General features: G+C 46.9%; 1 protein-coding gene and 1 long non-coding RNA gene across 4 annotated transcripts in view; one reads left to right on the top strand and one right to left on the bottom strand.

Annotated features, from left to right (window-relative positions):
* Nucleotides 1–4,267: 4,267 nt before the first annotated feature.
* LOC146767217 (uncharacterized) lies at nucleotides 4,268–5,852 on the bottom strand. The gene is made up of 2 exons (XR_014955926.1): nucleotides 5,526–5,852; nucleotides 4,268–4,839 (listed from the first exon to the last, which is right to left on the bottom strand). It is a non-coding gene; the product is annotated as an uncharacterized LOC146767217 (long non-coding RNA).
* The window catches only part of BDNF (brain derived neurotrophic factor), a 41,034-nt gene continuing 26,709 nt past the window's right edge, over nucleotides 5,210–19,534 (top strand). The window contains exons 1-2 of one of the 3 annotated variants that reach the window (XM_021539052.4): nucleotides 5,210–5,574; nucleotides 5,847–6,049. In XM_021539052.4, the coding sequence (XP_021394727.1) occupies nucleotides 6,047–6,049 (3 nt within the window). In that variant the 5' untranslated portion in view covers nucleotides 5,210–5,574; nucleotides 5,847–6,046. Of the gene's footprint in view, nucleotides 5,575–5,846; nucleotides 6,050–6,681; nucleotides 6,910–7,662; nucleotides 7,684–19,534 lie in introns of those variants that run through there. The other 2 variants (XM_021539054.4, XM_077784398.2) reach the window with 2 other exon arrangements.

Genomic DNA, 19,534 nt, shown 5'->3' with positions numbered 1-19,534 from the left:
TATTTTCATCTCACCCTCTTCCTCTTCCACCCAGGGGCCTTGCAGAGAACGCAGTTATAGTTGAAAGAGTTCATCATATGAATGCAGAGATAAAGCCAAGGGTCACTCTTACTCAGAGCTTGCCAGCATCCCTTAGTAACCCTTATAGGAAAAGCATCCAGCTCCTCTTACTCTCTGCTAACTCCATGTGTAATTCCTCCAACAGATATTTTGATCTCAACAATAACATGTTTCTACCATGCTCCACAGGGTTCAAACACTGAGCTGTGACTGTGAGCTCCCATGGAAGCTAAGAAGGTATTTGACTGTTGAGAAGTAGATTCATATGTTTTGGAAGGTAGTTTCCTTATAAACATTAACTTTGGAAGGGAATTAAGGAATGTGTTTACTTTTCACCTCTAAGTACAATTAAGGCTACTCCCCTATAGTTGTGTGAGGGTATTTCTGTATGGGAGTGCTGGTTTTCTTTACTAACTCAGGTCTGCATGTAACAGCATTTAAAAATATGATGAGGCAGGGATGTAGCTTATTTTGTTCACAGTCACGCTGTATATTTTCTCTTTAAAGAAGATTGAAGAAAGAATCTCTTTTAAAGGCTGATGCCTGGAGATGTTTTCTTGTGGTTACATGAAGCAAGGTGTAGACTTCAATGCCAAAAGAAAGGGTGCCCTACCTTGGCAATGAATCCTATAATCAGGTTGCAATAGTAACAGATTACAGCTGTCATGTTTCTTTTTCTCCAGGTTCTGATTTCTCTCCGTTATCTCTGGTTTTCTTCTAGTAAGAGATACCCAGTATCTCATTTTGCTCAGGTCAGGCAGGAGAACTTACATTGGTCAATAGTTTCCATTACATTTATCTAATCTCCTGTCTTTTCCAGCTAACCTGAGTGCCATACAGGTACTGAACTACATTTGCATGTGTGGTAGTTTGAGAAATTAATTAACTCTAGAAGTTTTACTGAAACACACCTTTTCCATAAATGACAGAAACAGTTTAGACAAAACTTCACTACAATAGTGGTTTTTTTTACTGTAAGTTGATGGCAAGGAAATAATTAATGCAAAACTCTCAGACCTGTCCTTGAAGTCCTGCTACGGTCCCACTCCCCTGTGAGAGGGATGTGGAGGTACCTATGGACAACTGGAAGTGCAGAACAGAGGATTTCCCCAGGATCAGCAAGCTGGTGGCTGACTTAATGCTGACAGACCCCCTATCAGCCCTGATCCATGTCGTCCCACTGTAACCTGTGCTGCTGCCTCCACAGATTAGTTATGCTGGCCAAGGCATCTGTCTCAAGGTATTTGCTTCAGACACTGTGAATGATGGAAACCCTGATTAATCCTGGCTTGTATCAGGGCTGGCTTTACTTAAGCATACTGAGCTCTCCTCATTTTACCAAATGTGAATATGAGCTTGGCACAGTTTGTGATCTTAAAAGAAGTCAACGTGGCAAAATACCTCCCATTGATGGTGACACTGAAGCCCTTCTCTTGTGGGCTGAGGTGGGTTGGAGGCCAGGTTCTGGGCCCACCTGTGGGATTCCTGTGGGAATCTCAGCCTCCCTTCCCTGCAGACACTTGGAGAGGAGTCGGTGATCAGCCGTTCTCAGAGGTGCAACCACAACAAGCACATGTGCTGCTGCCTGTCTGCTCCAGAGGATTTCCTGCTACTTGCAGGAGACTGCAAGCAAGCTGAAATGTTCCAGCACTCTAAAGGAGGACAAGGCATTGGTGGGAGGCTTATTTAGTATCTGAGTGGGATCATGACTACGATGTTCATCTGCATGTTACCAGCATGGAATATACGCACTTTGAAGACAAGTAGGCTCAGAAAGAAAGGAAAACTTCCAGGGAGGGAGGAGGCAGAGTGAAAGACTGCTAACACTTGCAGCGTGAAGATCAGGGGAAAGATAGAAATATCAGAGCAAGATAATCTACAGGGGGAGGAAATCAGGCACAGAAAATCAACACTTGATGGGAGACTACCCTAAATACCTACTGGGAGGCTGGTATTTACCCTCCAGGCAGTAGCAGGGCAGGTGCCAAATCCGCCTGTTGAAGAAGCAGGAGGTTACCAGCAAAACTAGCACACCATAACCCTGGGGGACCTTTTCTGCAAACACACCATTAGATTGCTGGCATGGAGAGAAGCTGGCAGCCCCGTTTCACACCAGCGATGATGTCACACAGCTCTTATTTCAGAAGCATCTCTGTGAAGCTGACAGCTACTGCTATCATCTGATTCTGCTCAGATTGCTAATGTTGGTGTCTGAAGCAGGTTTTCGGTGGTCCCTGAAGGAGCAGCTGTACATAATGAATGGAGGGTGTCTTTTAGCACCTTAGCAGTTAGGTGCTTAGCAGTTATCCACATATTTTGGTAGTCTTTCAACTGTGTGAAAAAGCCAACCAGCTCATCATTTTCTAAGGTGTTTTAAGGCAGGGAAAGAGCATTTGCAGCTTGCTCAGGATTTTGGGATGCTTCACAGGTTGATTTAAGTCACTGTGACTTTCTTGCAATGCTCCTGCAGTATTCTTCACATTGTTTTGTCTAAGAGAAGGAAAATGTATGGCTGATTCCCTCTTAATTAGGCCTCATCTGCTAAACAGTTATGTCACTATTTACGTATGAGTAGTCCCCACTGAAGTCAGGTCCTGCAGCTGTATACTTCATCTGGTAACAATGTGATTCCAAGATAAACAGACTTGGAACAAGAGATGTACATTGCCTTATATGTATGAACTACCTGCTTGCAGCAAATGCTGTGCCATGTCATCCTGGCAAATGCTAACAGCTATTCTATTTCAGCAGCCTGTAAACGGACCACCTGTTTATTAGTTTTAAATAATGGGCTAAACTCTACCCACTGCTTCAGCTTTTACTGAGGTGTATGACTTGTCAGGTGAGTAACTGAGTCACTTGTGCCCCTCTACGGTAGTAAGGGAAAAAACCCTCCACGCCAACTCACATCAAGTGGTTTTTCATGGCTGCGTCTCCCATGGCCTGGGGGTAAAATCTTCTAGAGAAAAAAACAAAACAAAACAAAAACCAAAACAAAACCTAGCTGGAAACAAGACATACGGAAAGGAAATGTCTAGAAACTCAACGGGCATTTAGGTTTAATTCTAGTCCATCCCCTTTCTAATGCCCTTCTTGCAGGAAACGCTGACAGAGGAGTGACTGGTGTATTGACTGGTGTCTCAGTTTCAGCACTGGCCCATCAAAGTGACTTGGGCTGTTCTCTCACCTGTGAAAGCCACTACAAGGAAAGAACTCTGTTTTATACTGCCTCCTCCTACTCCTCTTCTGCCAGGTAATTCCCATTCTCCATAGCATCTCCTATTACCCTACCAATGAACTTTTATTTTCCCACACACTTTTGTACCATTCCCTTGATTACAGCCCTGTTTATTCCATTAATTACATTGACGCTATCTAAAGCAATCTCTTCAGCAAACGCGTGCTTAATTTGGTCAATTGAGAATGATCTGTGTTAATCAGTTGTCACATATCCCCAGGGGGGTGGGTGCGTGGAGTCCAATTCTCAAGCAGAAATGCTGACCAGGAGCTCTTCTAGTTAGCTGTCCAAAGAAGTAACTTTGCTCATAGCTGTGTCTCACATGGCACCCCGACAGGTCTCCAGAGCAAACACAAGCTCTCCCAGGCAGCACCCTACCTTATCACTGCTGGCAAATCCCACCAGTTTCCAGCAGAAAATGCATCTGCACAGGGCTGAAATGACACCATGCTGCTTCCTGCTGTGGATCTCCTGGGAAGCTTTGCAGATTTGTTGTAAATTTAACGTTATTACTCAAGACGATACTGTGGCCCACCAAAGGTTTCTCCTGGGTGTCTCTAACAACTGAGACCTTCATCAGAAAATGAAGACACCGAGAAGTTAATGAAATTTCAAGTAGGGGACGAACAGTGCTGCTAAGTACTTTGTTACAAGTGATACAGTGGCAATTACTTTCACAATGAAGGCGATGTTTCTTGAGCTCTAAAATAAGTGTGTAGAAATACATTTTAAATCATAATGGATCTTTGTAAAGTTCTCTCTATAAAACACCGAGGACTCCACAGGGTCAGAAACCTTTAAGATTTAGATATGTGTTTATGTCATGAAAACGTGAATTGTGCAACTTAACTACTCAAAGTAGATATTACCAAATTACTTTATTCCCCTGAGGAAGGGGCAGGAGCAAACTGCTTAGAAGAATGGGAGAAAGCAGAACTCATTGCAAGTCCACTTGTTGTAACACTTAGGTTTTTGGATTTTTTTTAACTTTAATGACACTAAAAACTGTATTCCCGACCAGTATTAACACTAGCTATGAGTATTTCCAACTGTTGGAAGAAAACTTCAGCTTCCTGACTGAAGATCAGCACTTGAGGACGTGTCTCGGGTGACACCGTGTCAGAGGATGATGTGCCGGGTGCAGTGTTACATCAGTAGCAGGCTTTCCGGCAGGCTCTGCCTGCACATGGCACACAGGCAGCGTGTGATGCAGTGAGGGGGTTCCGTGGTTCTCCTCAGGGCAGCTTTGCTGGGTACCACTTGACTTTTCTTCTAACACCTTGTCCCCAGGACAGCCGAGGCAGGAAAGTACCAGCTGTACCAGTCTTAGGGCAGCATCTGCTGGTTATTGCATGGATCAACATAGACGGTTGTCATGGAAGAGGCTGCTTGCTTGGGCTCCCAGGCAGAGGTACCTGGGACTCGGGGGGCGGGAGAAACAGGCGCTTTGGAGATAAATGACCCGTGAATGTAATTCCAGCACTCAGTCAGGAGAGAATGGGAGTGGACGAGGAGCTCCTTGGTCTTGCTCTCTTTTTTTCCTTATGAGAGGCAGCACCCATAAACTTTGGCAAGTCCAGGCTCAGTTGACAGCAATTCGCCTTCAAAGGCGAAGAAACCCGCCGCGCCACCTCCCACAGCCCTTCCCGCACCGCTCCCGCGGGGCTCTCGGAGCCGGGAGGCGGGGCAGCCACTGAGAATAAACCCGAGATGCCAAGACAAACTGGGGACGAGGACTTTGGAGGAGCAATCCTGGGGCTCGGCCACCTCTCTCGGGGAAAGAGGCTGCCCAGGTGCGCGGGCGTTCTCCCAGCGCAAGCAGAACCGGAATTGACTTGGCGATAGAAATCACGGGCGGAGCCGGGTGCTGCTGGGGCCCCGAGGGGAAAAGGGGAGAAGGAAAAGGAAAGGCAGATACCGGGGATGCGCTCCCCTCCCCTCTGCCTTGCCGGCGGCAGGGGCTCAGTGCAGGCCGGCGGAGCAGCCCGCCCCCGGGATGCGCCTCCCAGCGAGGGTGGAGGGAGGAGGGGGAGGAAAAGCGTGCGGGAAGTTGCAGCTCGGGAAGGGCGAGGGTTTCGGAAAGGAACTCGTCTTGGCAGCTGTGCCACGCTCCTCTTGTGGCAGGACCTAGTATGCAACAAGTCCCTGGAGCACTTCCCGTGAGAGCGCAGTGAACGTGACATTCAAACAAACAAACAAACAAGCAACCCCCCAAATGCCGACTTACCTGTCCCGAACATAAATCTCCGGAGCCGGCTCGTCTTGCACGGCCCCAGGTGCGAGCCGGGAGGTGGGAGGAGGGCGGTGGGAGTCAGCGCTCGCTGCGGAGCGCGCCCGGCCGGCCGGGACTTCGCTCGGGAATTTAGTGTCCCGCTCCGATTTCCTGGGAGGCGGCTGCCATCACGTTTTATACTGTATTGGTTGGTAACCCCTCTCATTCATTAAGATCACGTAAGAACTCAGAGGGAAACGTGACTCTGAGCTAAGGCGTTTGCGTAAATCTATAGGTTTTTAAAACTCCCTGCCAGTTGCTTTCTGTCTTCTGTAGGCACCAAGGTGGTGGAGAGTTTAAGCTTGCGGATATTGCAAAGGGTTATTAGATTCATAAGTCACACCAAGTGGTGGGCGATCCACTGAGCAAAGCAGAAGTTCTCACATGATGACTTCAAACAAGACACATTACCTTCCAGCATCTGTTGGAGAGACTGGATTTTAAACCACTTCTGTCTCCAGGACAGCAAAGAAACAATGGTGAGTACCTACCTGCAAAAAAAAAAAAAAAAAAAAAAAAAAAGCTTATTTTAGTACCTGGAGAGAAGAACAAAACAACTACACCAAAAAGCTTGAGATGTTGCTTAACGACAGCATCTGATACCACGGGCTCGGCTTTATAGTACTTAATACGCCAAAGAGCGTAACCGGCGGAGGCCGGGAGAATTGTGTTTTAGACCGTGTAACTTTAATTGCGGCGCTCTTTGATTTAGGGCTGCGATGGAAACGGCGCGTCTGAGAGAGAAACTTGGAGCTGTGGCGGCCGGGCTGTGGCCGGCGCTCGCCTCTCCCCGGCGGGCGCTGCCGCCTGCCGTCGGGGGGGCCGGGGGCTCGGGGCTGCCCGGAGGGGGCGCGGAACCGCGCGGAGCGGCACGTCACAGGCGGGGGGCCGCGGCGAGGAGCGGCCCGGGCGCGCAGCGGGCGCGGCGGCGGAGCGGGGCGGGGAGGCGGCGGCGGCAGCACCCTGGACAGCGGCGGCGGGGGCCGGCGGAGGCGGCCCCGCACCGCTCCGCATCGCTCCGCGACCCGGCGGGCTCGGGGAGCCACTGGCGCTGGGTACCGGCTTCCCTCCCCCGCCAACCCCCGGTGCTTCCACTCCCCTCCCCTCCCCGCCCGCCGCCCTCTCGCCCCGCTGGAGCTGGGCTAAGTTGAATTCCTAGCGGTGCGGACTGGAATAGGAACAAGAGAGGAGGGATAAAAAAAAAAAAAAAAAAAAAAAAAAAAAAAAAAAAAAAGAGTCTTACAAGCTCCGGGGGTTGGTTTGACGGTGTCAACTTTGGGAAATGCCAGTATTTATCTCCGCGATCTAGCCACTGCTCGTGGTGTTAGCTGTAACCAAGGTAAGCAGAGGGGGGACACCCCCGGCGGCCCCTCTGGCTCCTGCCTCTACCTCTCTGTGGTGCGGGGATGGGTGCCTGCTCTTCGCCTAGTTTTGTTACCTTGCTTGCTGCTTGATGTGTGTGAGGAAGGAAGGAAAAGCTGGATGAGATTTAACTACGAGTTAACTTAAGTTGTGCCTGATTTAACCTGGGAATCTCGTCTATGTGTATGTGCATGCTTTGGGCAGAGATGCAACTGATCTTTACCAAGAGAAGCAGATGCGACGGATTTTTTTTTTTTTTTCTTCCTGGCTAAGGATGCAAGTTGATTTTGCATAGCTAAAGAGATGCAGCTGAGCTCTAGCTGGCACTGATGTGCAGGACTGATCTTTCACAGATAAAGGGACGCAGCTGATCTTTACCTACAGGGAGATTAGCTGACCCCTCTGTATACGCAACCTAAGGCTCAAAGGGAGAGCCGTGCATGTATTCCTGATGATCCAATATCCGCATCTACTTTGCTATAATTAATGGTGTGTGTGCGTGTGTGTGTGTGTGTGTGTGCGCGTTTGGCAAGCCTGAAATCCAAACGCAGCCCCCCCAACTGGAGATCATTCGGATAAGCTTTCTGCTCATCTCCCTCCCTATCTCTAGTGCCTTCCCCCCACCCCTCCCCGCACTTCCGATTCTTCCTACGTAGAAATGTAGCTAATAATATTTAGTCTCCGGGCTAAAAATAAGCTCTGGAAAGTCAGCAGTTTGGCGGAGCAGCGGCGGCAGCAGCAGCGCTCGCAGGTAGAGAGGCTCAGGGGTCTCTCCGGCTCCGCACGGAGGCTGTGCATCCCCCCCTCCCCCGCTCCCCGCGGGGACAGGGAGCACGGAGCCGCGCCGCGCCCGCCGCCCCGCTCCAGACAGCCCGCGCTCCTCCGCCCGGGGAATCCCGGCCGCGGGAAGCCCCCTCCTCCCCGCCCGCCGGAGCTGAGGGCGGCCGGCCGAGCCCCCCGGCACAGCCCCGGAGCCACAGGCCCTCCCTGCGGCAGCGCCCCGCGGCCGGTCCCGCTGCGGAGCCGAGCCCGCCGGGAGGAGGGCGGATCCCGGGGCCCCGCCGCCCCCGCCTCCCGCCGGGCTCCCTCCCGCTCGGCTCGCACGTAGCGCCGCCGGGCAGGGAAGCCCCCGGCAGGCGGGAGGGAGGGAGGGAGGCCGGCCCGCCGCGGGGAGGGGGCGGTGTCCCCACCGCGCAGCAGGGCGGAGACGCCGCGCAGGGCACCGCGCCCGCCGCGCCGGGCCGGGCTACCCCCGCCGGCGTCCCCCCGTGCTCCCCCTCCCCACCGCGGTTGCTACGGCGACCGCCTGTCCCCGGGAGGCTCCGTCCTGCGGACGCGGGGCGCGGTGCTGCGGAGATAGGGCATGCCGCCCCCTCCGCCCCGCGGCCCGGCAGCGGCTCCTCGGCGGCAGCCCCTGGACGGCACCGCCGGCAGCACCGGAGCCGCAGCGGACGCCGGCGCAGCCAAAATGGAGGTGGCGCAGGACGGCAGCGGAGGGGCGCGGGGCTCGCCCCGAAGTCGGTCATCTGTCGCTTCTGCTGCAGCCGTGTCTGCTGCGGGGCTCCGATCGGGCAGGGGGAGCAGCCGCTCTCCGCCCCGGGAGATGCGCTACCGGCGGCCTTGGCTTAGCGCCGTCCTCCTTTCCCCTCCCCCGGCCGGCCGGAGGAGGGAGAGGGCGGCATCCCTCCGTGGATTTTTCCACTTCCACCTGGAGAACTTGCGTTTGCTAGGGATACCTGTCAGGGTGCCATAGGAGGCAGTTCTTAGCAGCTGTGGAGGCGAGGAGAGAGGAGCCAGAGCAGAGCCAGGTCTCAGCAGCATCCTTCATCAGGAGGCTGGGTGACACTCAAACACTCATGATTTGCAGTATTTGGTCTCATTAAATTCATAATGAAACGTCCTCTGACCTTTTCTCACCTAGGAAAAAGTAATGCGGTAGAGCTAATATTTCAATGCATCCACTCTGAACTAGAGGTTGATGAGCCCTACTAAAAATCTATCCACTTCCCAAAATAAATTTTTCTGTTATCTAGGTTGTCAAGGAGCTTCTAGTTATATGAATTTTCCACTCCATGCATAATTTTGTGTATCTTCCTGTATTTTAAGTTTGCACCCATTACTTTCTTGCCAGCTCTTAAAAAACTCCAGCATTTCCCTTTCTGCCTCTGTTGCCATGTTTCTCTGGAATTCTAATCATTCTCTGCAGAGACGCATGGGATGGACGGCTGCTAACAAATGACATGGGCCATATTTGGTCCCATTGTGGTGACTCATACCTTAATCTGCAAGTAGCTTTATTGATTTTAGTATCTCCTGTTTCTCCAGGAGCTGTCACTGCTTTGGTGGTGGTTCATCACCACCTGTCATCTCTTACAGTTATGGTATTGTAAAATGGCTGATCTCCCTTGGAGTATGTCTTCATCCTCCAAGGTTTTGGTGTGGCAGTCTTTTTTGCCTCTTTTTTAAGGTTTTCTTTTACCTGGTACCAAGAGTGTTATCTTCAGTGGTTTGGTGTCTGTGTCTAACATGAGACGGATGTTATAATATATGGTATTTGACACAGGCGTTGTCTCTGTACAAGTTTGCCATTCTCAGCAGCTCACCATTTGGATAACCTTTTGATTTTCAGGATTGCTCAACAATTTCCTGTTTCAAACGGTCTGATATTTCTCACTATTTATTTTTAGTGGCCAGCATTCACAGACATGTGTGCCAGTGGATTAATGTCTAGCGTTTCATTAATCTGAGGTGGCTGGATGCATACATTTGGCTTTGTACAGCAAGTACTTTTTTTTTTTTTCCTTTATCACATTAATGCTGTTGAGCTCTTAGAAATGCACTAAGAAAATGCAGACTGGCTGCCATTCAGTAACCATAAGTTGCTTCCTAAATACAGTGGCATATGGTTGCCCTGCCATGAGAAATTCTGGAAAGGTGGATAAATCCTGAGGGACAGATTTTCCTCAGAGCTGTAAGTCTTACCATGAATCATTGTAGTAAATCACCACTAAGCACTTGAAGATGTAGCTGCTAGAATTTTTTTAATCAGATACGCAAACAAAGAGAGCATCCAAAAGATTTCAGGAGAACTAGTTCATTCCTCTGGCAAAAAATAGTAACGTCAAGTGCAGTAAACAGCATCTGCAAGAAACAGTACCTATCAAAATTGTTGAAAATCAGTAGATTCCCAAGATCAGTAGACCTTGGGAATGAGACAGGTACTGCAAGGTAAAATATGTCTGAAAAGACACTTTCACGGCTCCCTCCCCTTTGAGCTAACATTAGACTGGGGCTAAGAAACTGGGACTAGCAAAAGCAGGCTTATCAAAGTGGTCCTTAAAATGGATTTGATGGCTTTTGGGGCATGAAGAACTAGAAAGGAAGAGTGGAGAAATGCAGGACTGGTTTTGTAATGCTCATTTTCATTTGTGGTCAGCAAGTCCAGCTAATAATGACTGCAGAATATGGGCAGATGAAATGTAAAGAGGTAACACTTGTATGCCTGGAAGTAAGATTTTGGAACAAGTGTGGGTATCCCATGTTTCTCTCATGTTTGGTTTTCCAAATGTTTTTACACTTCCTTTCTGCATCTCTCCCACCACATTGTTAGGAGTAGTGAAGTGCCCTGGCAGGGAAATGTCAGGGGGCATCCTGCAGCCCCTGGGGCACTTGATGAGCAGGGTCACTGGCAAGCTGTTTGCCACCTTTGGTGAATTCCTCCACCCACGTGCCAGCAGCAAGTTGTAGGGTAGGGCACAGGCTTCTCCCATGAACTGAAAATATCTCTGAGACATACTTCTGCAAAATTATAGCCAGGAAAACATACCGACTGACATGGAGTTCATATAACAACTGCCCACCCATTTCATTATTTCACAAATGTGTGATTCTTGCTTGTGAGCTGTCACCATTAACATTTCCATCTGTCTCAATATTGCTTCTATTCTTAGTTGCTTTGTGATAGATGTAGGTGTATGAAAAAGATTTCCCCCCCTCCTTGTGTCGTGAAGTCAAATAACCGAAAGCCACATATATGTATCCACGCATTTTCATGCAGGCAGCCAGAAACAGAGACACTTTCATGGCACTCCCATTACTAGATGTAGAGGGGAGGTAAGAAGCACATGCCTGTGGCCTCTGGTGCTGCTGGAACAGGTACATAATGGGGAAAAACATAAATAAGTCAAAATCTAACTGCAAAAGAACAATATTGCTTTGATCTCCTTTTGAATATGAAGCTGGAGAGACCTATTTTCCCAGCCATGTAAGTATGGGAATAATTTTACTTATCATGTAATCCTAATTGGTCTTTTCCTGAGGCAATCTCAAAGGGAAAATAGCTGTGACAGGCTTTGGTGTTCAAAGGATCAGGTCCTCAGCCATGTAGGTATTTCTAAACTTAGACCTTTCAAGCTGCTCATTGCTTGGACAAACAGAAAACTCTCTGCAATATAGGCAAAACCTGCTCGTCTGTGCCAAAAGTGGAATCAGTGGGACGCCTGTGGCAATGATCAGGCATATCACAGGAGTCTCCAGCACATCTGGTTCCAGTCACGTTATTCCTGTTGTCATTTGAACTTCATGGCAAAGTGCAAATTCACTGTCCCCTGATGGAAAATGTCTCTGAAATGGCTGATGGGTGTGAAGCATTTTCACCTGGCACAGCTTGGTGCTTCCCAGAGGGGCAGGGATTAGCTGTGTCTAGTCTGGGGAAGCAGCTGGGCTGTGGGGCCTGGCCCCTGCCCTTCCTTGGCTGGGGCAAAGCCTTGGGGCCAGGGCAGTGCCCCAGAGCCAGGTCTGCTGTCAGGGAGTGCTTTCCCCATGGCCACAGGCTGCTGTGTTGTCTCTTGTGGGGAGCACTGGTGCTGGCACTGTAGTGCACCAAGCTCTTGCCATAAGTGGCCAAGTGTATATTTTCTCTTTCCCCTGCCTTTTCATGGTGTGGCCTGTCTTTTCTTTTTTTTTTTCCCCTTCCCAAAATAGCACACAAACCCCCAGTTTAACAAGCATAAACCATACACTCTGGCCTCCAATTTATTTTGACATTTGGCAAGAATGATTTTGCAACATGTTCATTAAGTCATAACATTTTCGCTACTTTCCCATTCCAGATCCTTATTGACTATAGCACATGTGAAAATAATGAAGTCTTTTATTCTCCAAATGGACAGTAGACCACAAAGGTCCCAAGAAATTGCATTGTTTGTGGATGCAATGTATGCAGAGACTTTTAAGGCCCCAGTTGTCCCCTAACTTTAAAAAAAATTTGTTAATTTCTGAAAGGGGTGAAGAGGAGTTTATCATCTACTAAAATGTTAATAGGATTGTTCAGTTAAGGAGGTCTCATCACACCAGTTGTTTCTTTTTTTTCTTAAACAGAGCCTTTGTGGGCTTTGGGAATAATGCAGTAAAAAGTTATGGTAATAGATAATTAGATGGACCAGCTAAAAGCAATATGAAAGGGGGCTGGTAGCACAAGGATTACAGAAGGTGTGTGGGCATTTTGACATCCAGAAAACATTATAGATCTGGTCTCAGCTACCTCAGTCTCATGATGATAATTAAGAAATGTGGGTGTAGAAAAGATCTTTGCATGGTTTGGTTGGATTATTTCTGCAGTTCAAAACACAATTGACAGAGACACCCACATTGGACATGATTGCCCTTTGATGAGGCAGATACTGACTTTTTAAAGCTGACACAGTTAAAATTATGTCCAAAGTTTATGGGGCCACAAGCTTCTCACTAGACTCCATTATTATAACAAATGGTAAGCTGCAAATTGAAGCCGTTTAAAAAAAAAAGGTGAGGCATGCTGAGGTGGAAGCGACCCTGGCAGTGGGAAGGCTTCAGGATAAACTTTTCTCTCCTCTGTTTGGCAAGAGTAGAACTGGCAAATAGGAAGTGTCTGGGGGTTCCCTTTCTGTGTGTGTTTGTGTGTGTGTGTGTGTGTGTGTGTGCTCTTCAGAGGCAAGCAGGAGGGAGGAGCAGCCAGGCTGGTTCCTTTGATAACGCACAGTAAAGCCATAAAGCCAAGCTCCTGTGCAGCTTGTGTGCTGTGTGGCAGATCTTCCCAGCTCCTTCACCAGCCATACAGAGATGGTACCAAGCTCCCCTCTGGGCACTGAATAAGGTGAAATATACCATACATTTAAAACAGAGCAAAACCCAACCACAAAGTCCATGATTCTTTATCTGAAGGACATGTTTTTAAGAAACATTTGAGAATGGAAAGAGAATGATGGAGGCTAGTTAGATGGTTCCTGCGCAAGTCTAAGACAAGGCATATAACATAGCACCTCTTGCCATGTATTATTCTAATATTAGAGCCACTGAACCTGTACAGCTATGGAAATGTCAAGATATTGACATCAGCATTCAGATTTCTTTATTCTTTTACATGTTTCACCCCTTGAAACAGCAGCAGTAGGAGGAGGTTGTATGGTGGTCCACAAGCAGTTCTGTATCTGTCACTTAGTTCCCATTCAGATTTTCTCTCAAGAATCAGAAAAGGCCACACATTGTCAAGGCAGACAGAGCTGGGAAAATATTTGACATTTCAAAATTAATTTTTTTCCCAGTATTTTCAAGACAAACTGAGTTCTATATTGTTTAACAGAGTATTCAAAGAGGCTTTCAGTACTTCTGTCTAAAGCTATCATCAATAATCTGACAGACATTTGATAAAATATTCAGATTCAAACCCATAGAATATCATGAAGAGACAATGGATTTAATGGATTTCAGGAAAATGGGTGGCTACCAAAAGAAAAAAAAAAAAGGCAGCTGCTTTCTGACAGCAAATACCTTTTGAAACCCAACCAACTCTACTGAGAATGGGATGAAGCAAGAGGCATGAGCGGAGGTCAAGAGGCTGGAGCTGCTCATGTGTTGGTTTGCTCTGTAAAATCCATGTTCACTCAGACCTGCCAAAAGTCTGTAAAACCATCTGAGAGAATATTTGGCTGAATTTTGTCAAGAGATAGCTGATAATATAATATTGACCAGAAAAACAAAAAGATTTAGCAGTTTTTAAATTAAGCTGAATTCTAAGTTTGAAATTTTCCAGTGGATGATGATACATCTCAAATGTCTTTTGCTACTGTATAAATCTCTTGCTGTAGCCTCAAGTGTGATACCCTTTATTATATTGCTGAAAAATTATTGCATCAGAGAGAAAATATTGGTCGTCCACAAAAAGAGTGAATCTTACAGCATTTTCCATATTAATGTCTTTTTCTGCCCCAAATTTGGTTTATTTACTGAGATATTTTTTAAGTGCTTGCAGCATACTCATCATTGATCACTGTTTTTGAGCACCTTTCTAAGTGACACGAATAACCTCTCTTACAGGTTTTGTTCCATCCTCTTCTGAGGGAACAAGTACTTCATCCTAGGATTGTTCCCTAGTTTTGGTTTTTGAGTTTTAATTGTTGTGTATAAGTGTTTCACAAAGGTCTTGGTGATAGCAAGAGGTAAAGTTTGATCATAGGTTCACCTCTTTTCTTTCTGTGTGGTGTTTGCTGCTGCACCAGTCACTCTATCCACGGGCTATTCCCCAGGCAGATCTGATTCTCAGGCTCTTCCTGCTCACCACCTGTTGTTTTCCTCTTCCCAAATCCTTCACCTGGACTCAGTCAGCTGTCCAGCCATGGTCATAGCCCTGCATACCCACTGCTTTTCTCACCTCTTTTTTTTGAACTCTTTTAAAGACACAAATGTCTCTGACTTAAGGAGAGCTTTTAATTCCCAGTCTACTGCCTTTGGCACCTAATAGTTATTTTTATCATCTACTTTCCCATCAAAGTATTTCTGCAGCAGTCCCTTAAGAAAATTCTGCTGGTTCCCAAATTTTAAAGAAGCCAAAACATCTGACAAGAAGGCTAACTCCTTAAAAAGACAATGGCCAGAATTTCCTATTCAGTTTCTGTAGGGACAAATCAGGAAAGAAATCCAGCCTGATGTGAGGCCAGGAGAAAAGCCAAAGATGATGGACCCTTCCAAACTATTTTCTTTGGATCCATCAGCCTGTCCAAGAGCTACAGGGTAGGAGCAGAGCAGTGTCCTGACTCAGCTCCTGAACCTCCCAGAGGCATTGTGTGACAGCTGCCTGGGGCTCTCACTAGCCTCAGACCCTGCCTGCAGGGAAGCCCTGCAGTGCTCCTGGGACCCCGTGGGGCTCTGCCAGCAAGGAGGTGTGGGAGCACTGGAGGTGGAGGGCAAGCAGAAGCGGTGGAGAGTGCTGGAGTCCTGGCTGGAGTCCTCCCACACTAGGGGCGAAGTGCTGGGATGGAAAAGAAACAGCAGTGAGTCCTGCCTAGTATGGAAGAGCACAGGACAGGGCTCTTTCCTTTGCCTTCCCAACAGGCAATCTGGCAATTCCTCATCCATCTGCAAGTGTCCTGCCCCCCTGACCTGAATCCTTACCTGAAGTTGTCCACTGCCTTCGCAGTCCATGCTTTTTGTGGGGCGTTAGTAAAGATTAATGGCTAGTTAAAAATCAAGTAGCTAAATGTAGATGAAGGTCTAGTACCAGTCAGACCATGAGAATGTGTATTTCATCTGCTTGTCTTTCATTTGTGTCAGCACTCAGGCTGAGCCCTTCTTCCTGAGTCTCATTGAATTAACACAATGCTCCTTTTCTGCCAGGGTGAGGGTCTGACAAAAGCACAGCAAACCCACACTGCAAAGTGAAGTGTGGTGTCAGTTATATGCTTCCCCAGCTCTGGTATTGGTGCAATTTTCCGGCAGCTAACGGGGTCTAAATGAAGAAACTAATCAGAAATATGCCTGAAAATTGTACTGGCTCTTATTTACTCTCTTTTATCTTGATCCAACTTCTTAAAAGAATATTTTTAACAGATCTTCTAAACATTTGTAGTAAGACTCAATAGACAAAATGTCATAATTTCCATATGAAGGAGTGCAATTCCTATATAAAAAAAGCCATTTTATCCTAATATGGTCTCAGAGTCTAAGTAACGTATTCTGTCACAAGAACTTTTGCATCAAAACAATTTTTCTGTTTCATATCCAAGAAGAAATTATGAATATTTAAATTCCACATTCTTTTTGATCTTAATTCCCTTCACAGAAGAGCTCTTTAGGTCTCATCAATGTGCTCTAGGTGCAATATCTGAGTATATTTTTCATATTATGGGATCTAACCCAAATTAAGAAACCAAAGGGGAAGGAGCTATACATGCCTGTAGGGGAAAATGATTCTGCTTGGAGCACATAGCAGTGTAAAGCATCAAGCAGAAGCATAACAAAATTCTAAAATAAGGGGTTTAATGCCTTGGTGCAGTTCTTGCTGAAAATCTAGCATTCGGCTCCCTTCTGATTTAAAAACTTTGCATTCCTGCTGACTTCATTGGTGTTTATGTTCAAATAAGTAAAGGCACCATGAGGCCATATAGTACAATTGCAATTTGCAATAAATTATAGCAGATTAAACAGCCAGCTAATGAAATACAAAGAGGTGTTTAAAACACTCCCTTGTAAGCATTTATGTTTCAGATGTATAAACTACATGAAAAATAAACATTGTCCAGAAAATAAATGTATATTATGTTGTTTATGAGTTTATACTCTAATGGCACAAGTCCTGAACCACCAAGGCCCCACTAAATGTCTTGCCAAGGCCAGGGGTAGATTTTACTAGGGTATTTTTTGAGTCATAGCCAACACTAAAAATACAGGGGCTTTGCCTCAGAATGCAGGATTGCTTTCCTCCCACTTCAGATCATATTCAAATGGTGTTTGTGGTGTCTCCACTGCTGGATGTGCCCGGCCCAACCACCCCTTACCCCTCAAAGGCCATCATGACCTTGCTGGGGCAGAGAAATCAATAGGTTTTGCCATTTGAGAAATGGTGTGGAACGTGAGGAAAGTTATTTTAAAATAGCTTAAAATTTGTATTGATTTTGCAGATCAATATTTCAGAATTTCTGAATTCCTGAGTAGTCATACATCCACCCTGTGTTTTGTTCCCCTCTCTCTGGATCTGTAAATTATAGTCTGAGCACATCACATGCTGTAGAGAGAGAACCAGCTATGCATCCAACTACCCCCATACTGTGCTACTGAGGAGGAAAATAATATTTTAATAGTAGTACCAAAAAGCTGTGCCAGCTGTACTGGCACTATCAAAAGCAATTCTGCCATGCAAGTCAATGAAATAATTTCATCTGGCCAGTGTACAGTTAATAACAGCCCCTGTGCAATTCCTGCTCCTTGGAGCAGTGGGAGGACAGAGGAAGTGAGGACTGCACCTTCTTTGTTGGACTTTTTGTGTCTCGGCAGACCCTGAGGAGTGGGTGAGCAGCACCTGGGCACCCCTCTGCCACGGATGAGCAGACCATTCCTTTCACTTGGACAGATGAAAACTCCTGGGCAGGCACATGGCTTCCAATTGATCTCCAGAGTGGAATGTAGAAACATTTGCACACAATGTGGTTCCAGCCATTGAATTACCAAAGAATTAACAATCCCAAGTATTCAATACACAGGAGTTACACCACGCAAATGAAATGTTTTAGTCAAGGGAAATTTTTGCTTTAATGTGACTAATCCAGTACTTGTTTCTTAAGCAACAAGTCACAGTGACTGGAGGAGGAGAACCTAATGGGATCTGAGTTTCATTTTAAGGACTCCTTTTTAATATTTATTGCTACACTGATAATTTTAGTTTGCAATTAACAAAAATATGTACTGTTTCACAGATACTTCTCTCTCCACTGCTTTAGGTGGTTAACGTAAAACATGTTTTAAACTCTTATGTTTTGTTTCTTAGGTGAAATAGCTTAATATGCTATTTAAAGAAAAAATATCCTGAATTTATCTTTAAACACATCAGCTTGTTTAAAGCATTGATGTGGCTCTGCTTTGAAAAGGGATGGAGCCAAAGTTCCTTAACCCCTTCAGGAAGATGGAGACAACCATGTAAGTGTAGCATAAAAATGTTAATATGAAAGTCCTGAAGGGCAGGAGAGCCAGAAGAACTATTTAATGTTTACACATGCTTTGCATTCCCAAGGATTTCTGTGTACCCAAGGAGGATCCCTCCTGCCAGCTCCTGGCAGAGTGTGACCCTGTGGGTGGTGGGCACCCCGGGACAGCCACCAGCCCTGGTGCTAAACTCCATCTCCCACCTCCCCTCCCCAGCTGTTTGCTGCAGATCCCTCATCTCTCATCACCCTCGGGCAATATCACTGAGCTGCTGCACCTGGCCAAGGCAGTGCTGGAGCTTGATGTCAGGGGAGATCTTAGTTGCTTCAATAGAAATAAACTACAGAAGAGCATTCACAGGGCTGTGGACCTGGGATTTTGGGGCTTGCTTATTTTTAGCACACACTCAAAATAAGCTCTCCGAAGCTATGCACTGAGCAGGGTTTGCTAAGGCATGTGCCTGTTCTGATAAGATGCCTGGCTAAGTTTATAAACCCCTTGGAATCTGATCCCTTTAAATATTAAAAATAATCCACTATATTGCATCTAACTGAAACCCACTGAATACTTAGAGGAAAGGAGAGATGAGTCAATCCCCACACCTTTCACCCACAAGTGCACCAGCAGTTTTCTGATCTTCTTTAATACTAGAGCTCCAATGGCCTGAGTCGTCACAGGAGTGCATCTCTAGCCATCTAACCTTTCCACAGTTGGCTCAGGTTTCCACCATCCCAAGGAATCACACACAACCTCTTTGGGGAAGAGGGGATTTTCTTCTCCCTTCCCATGTCTGCTGCTCCCTCAGAGTCTGCATTTTAGTTGTTATTGTCCCATGCCCTCTTTTCTGTCTGCTGTGCTGTTAGCAGGAGGGTCAGGGGTGAGGGAGGGGGGCTCAGGCACCACACGCCAGACACCTGGTACACTGGATACTCCTGGGCACAGATCAGATACTTTCCTCTTTGCTCAGGTAATGGGGGATTGATGCCCCTAAAACAGCAGCAGTAAGGCAGAGACACTCAGGAGATGGAATTGCCAGCTTTAGTGAACGTCAAAGCATCAGGAAATGACAAACCAAACTTTTAATGTTTCTGTGGGGTTGGATTAATTCTCTCCTTACTTTTTTTTTTTCCTTGTTATCACCTTTTTTTTTTTTTTTTCCTGTGCCACCATCCTCAACAGCTGCCCAGCACCCCACAATGTGGGCAAGCCTGGCATGGCTGGACACTGGCCAAGGGACCAGGGGTCAGAAGGAAGGGTGAATTATCCTCCTGGCTTCCCCCAGCCCTCCAACACAGGGAAGAGGCACTTCACGTGTGTTTTAGGTGTCCCTCTGTCCCAACAGTGCATGGAGTTCATGCAAAACCCCAAAAGAAAAGCCTAGAGCTTTGGATGGGGATGATTTTGTGTGTGGCCATTGCCACATATCACATGTTCTATTTCTGCACTTCATGCCAGTAGAGACAACGATATGAGCAGTGGCAAGGAACAAACCCAGAACTGGCATGCTCACCAAACAAGCATGAGCAGCTTAATGGATTTATGTGTGATAGACACATGCATTTCCTTGTTTGCAAATGGCTAATCTGCACCTACCACAGAACTCTGTTGGAGAAGTGGTTTCATGCACATAAATTGTGCTGAAATCCCTGATT

Source organism: Lonchura striata, chromosome 5 (genome assembly GCF_050655825.1).
Source record: "Lonchura striata isolate lonStrDom1 chromosome 5, ASM5065582v1, whole genome shotgun sequence".
NCBI classification, from domain to species: Eukaryota; Metazoa; Chordata; class Aves; order Passeriformes; family Estrildidae; genus Lonchura; species Lonchura striata.
The sequence above is the reverse complement of the archived record's forward strand: the minus strand, read 5'-3'. Positions and strand labels throughout refer to the sequence as shown.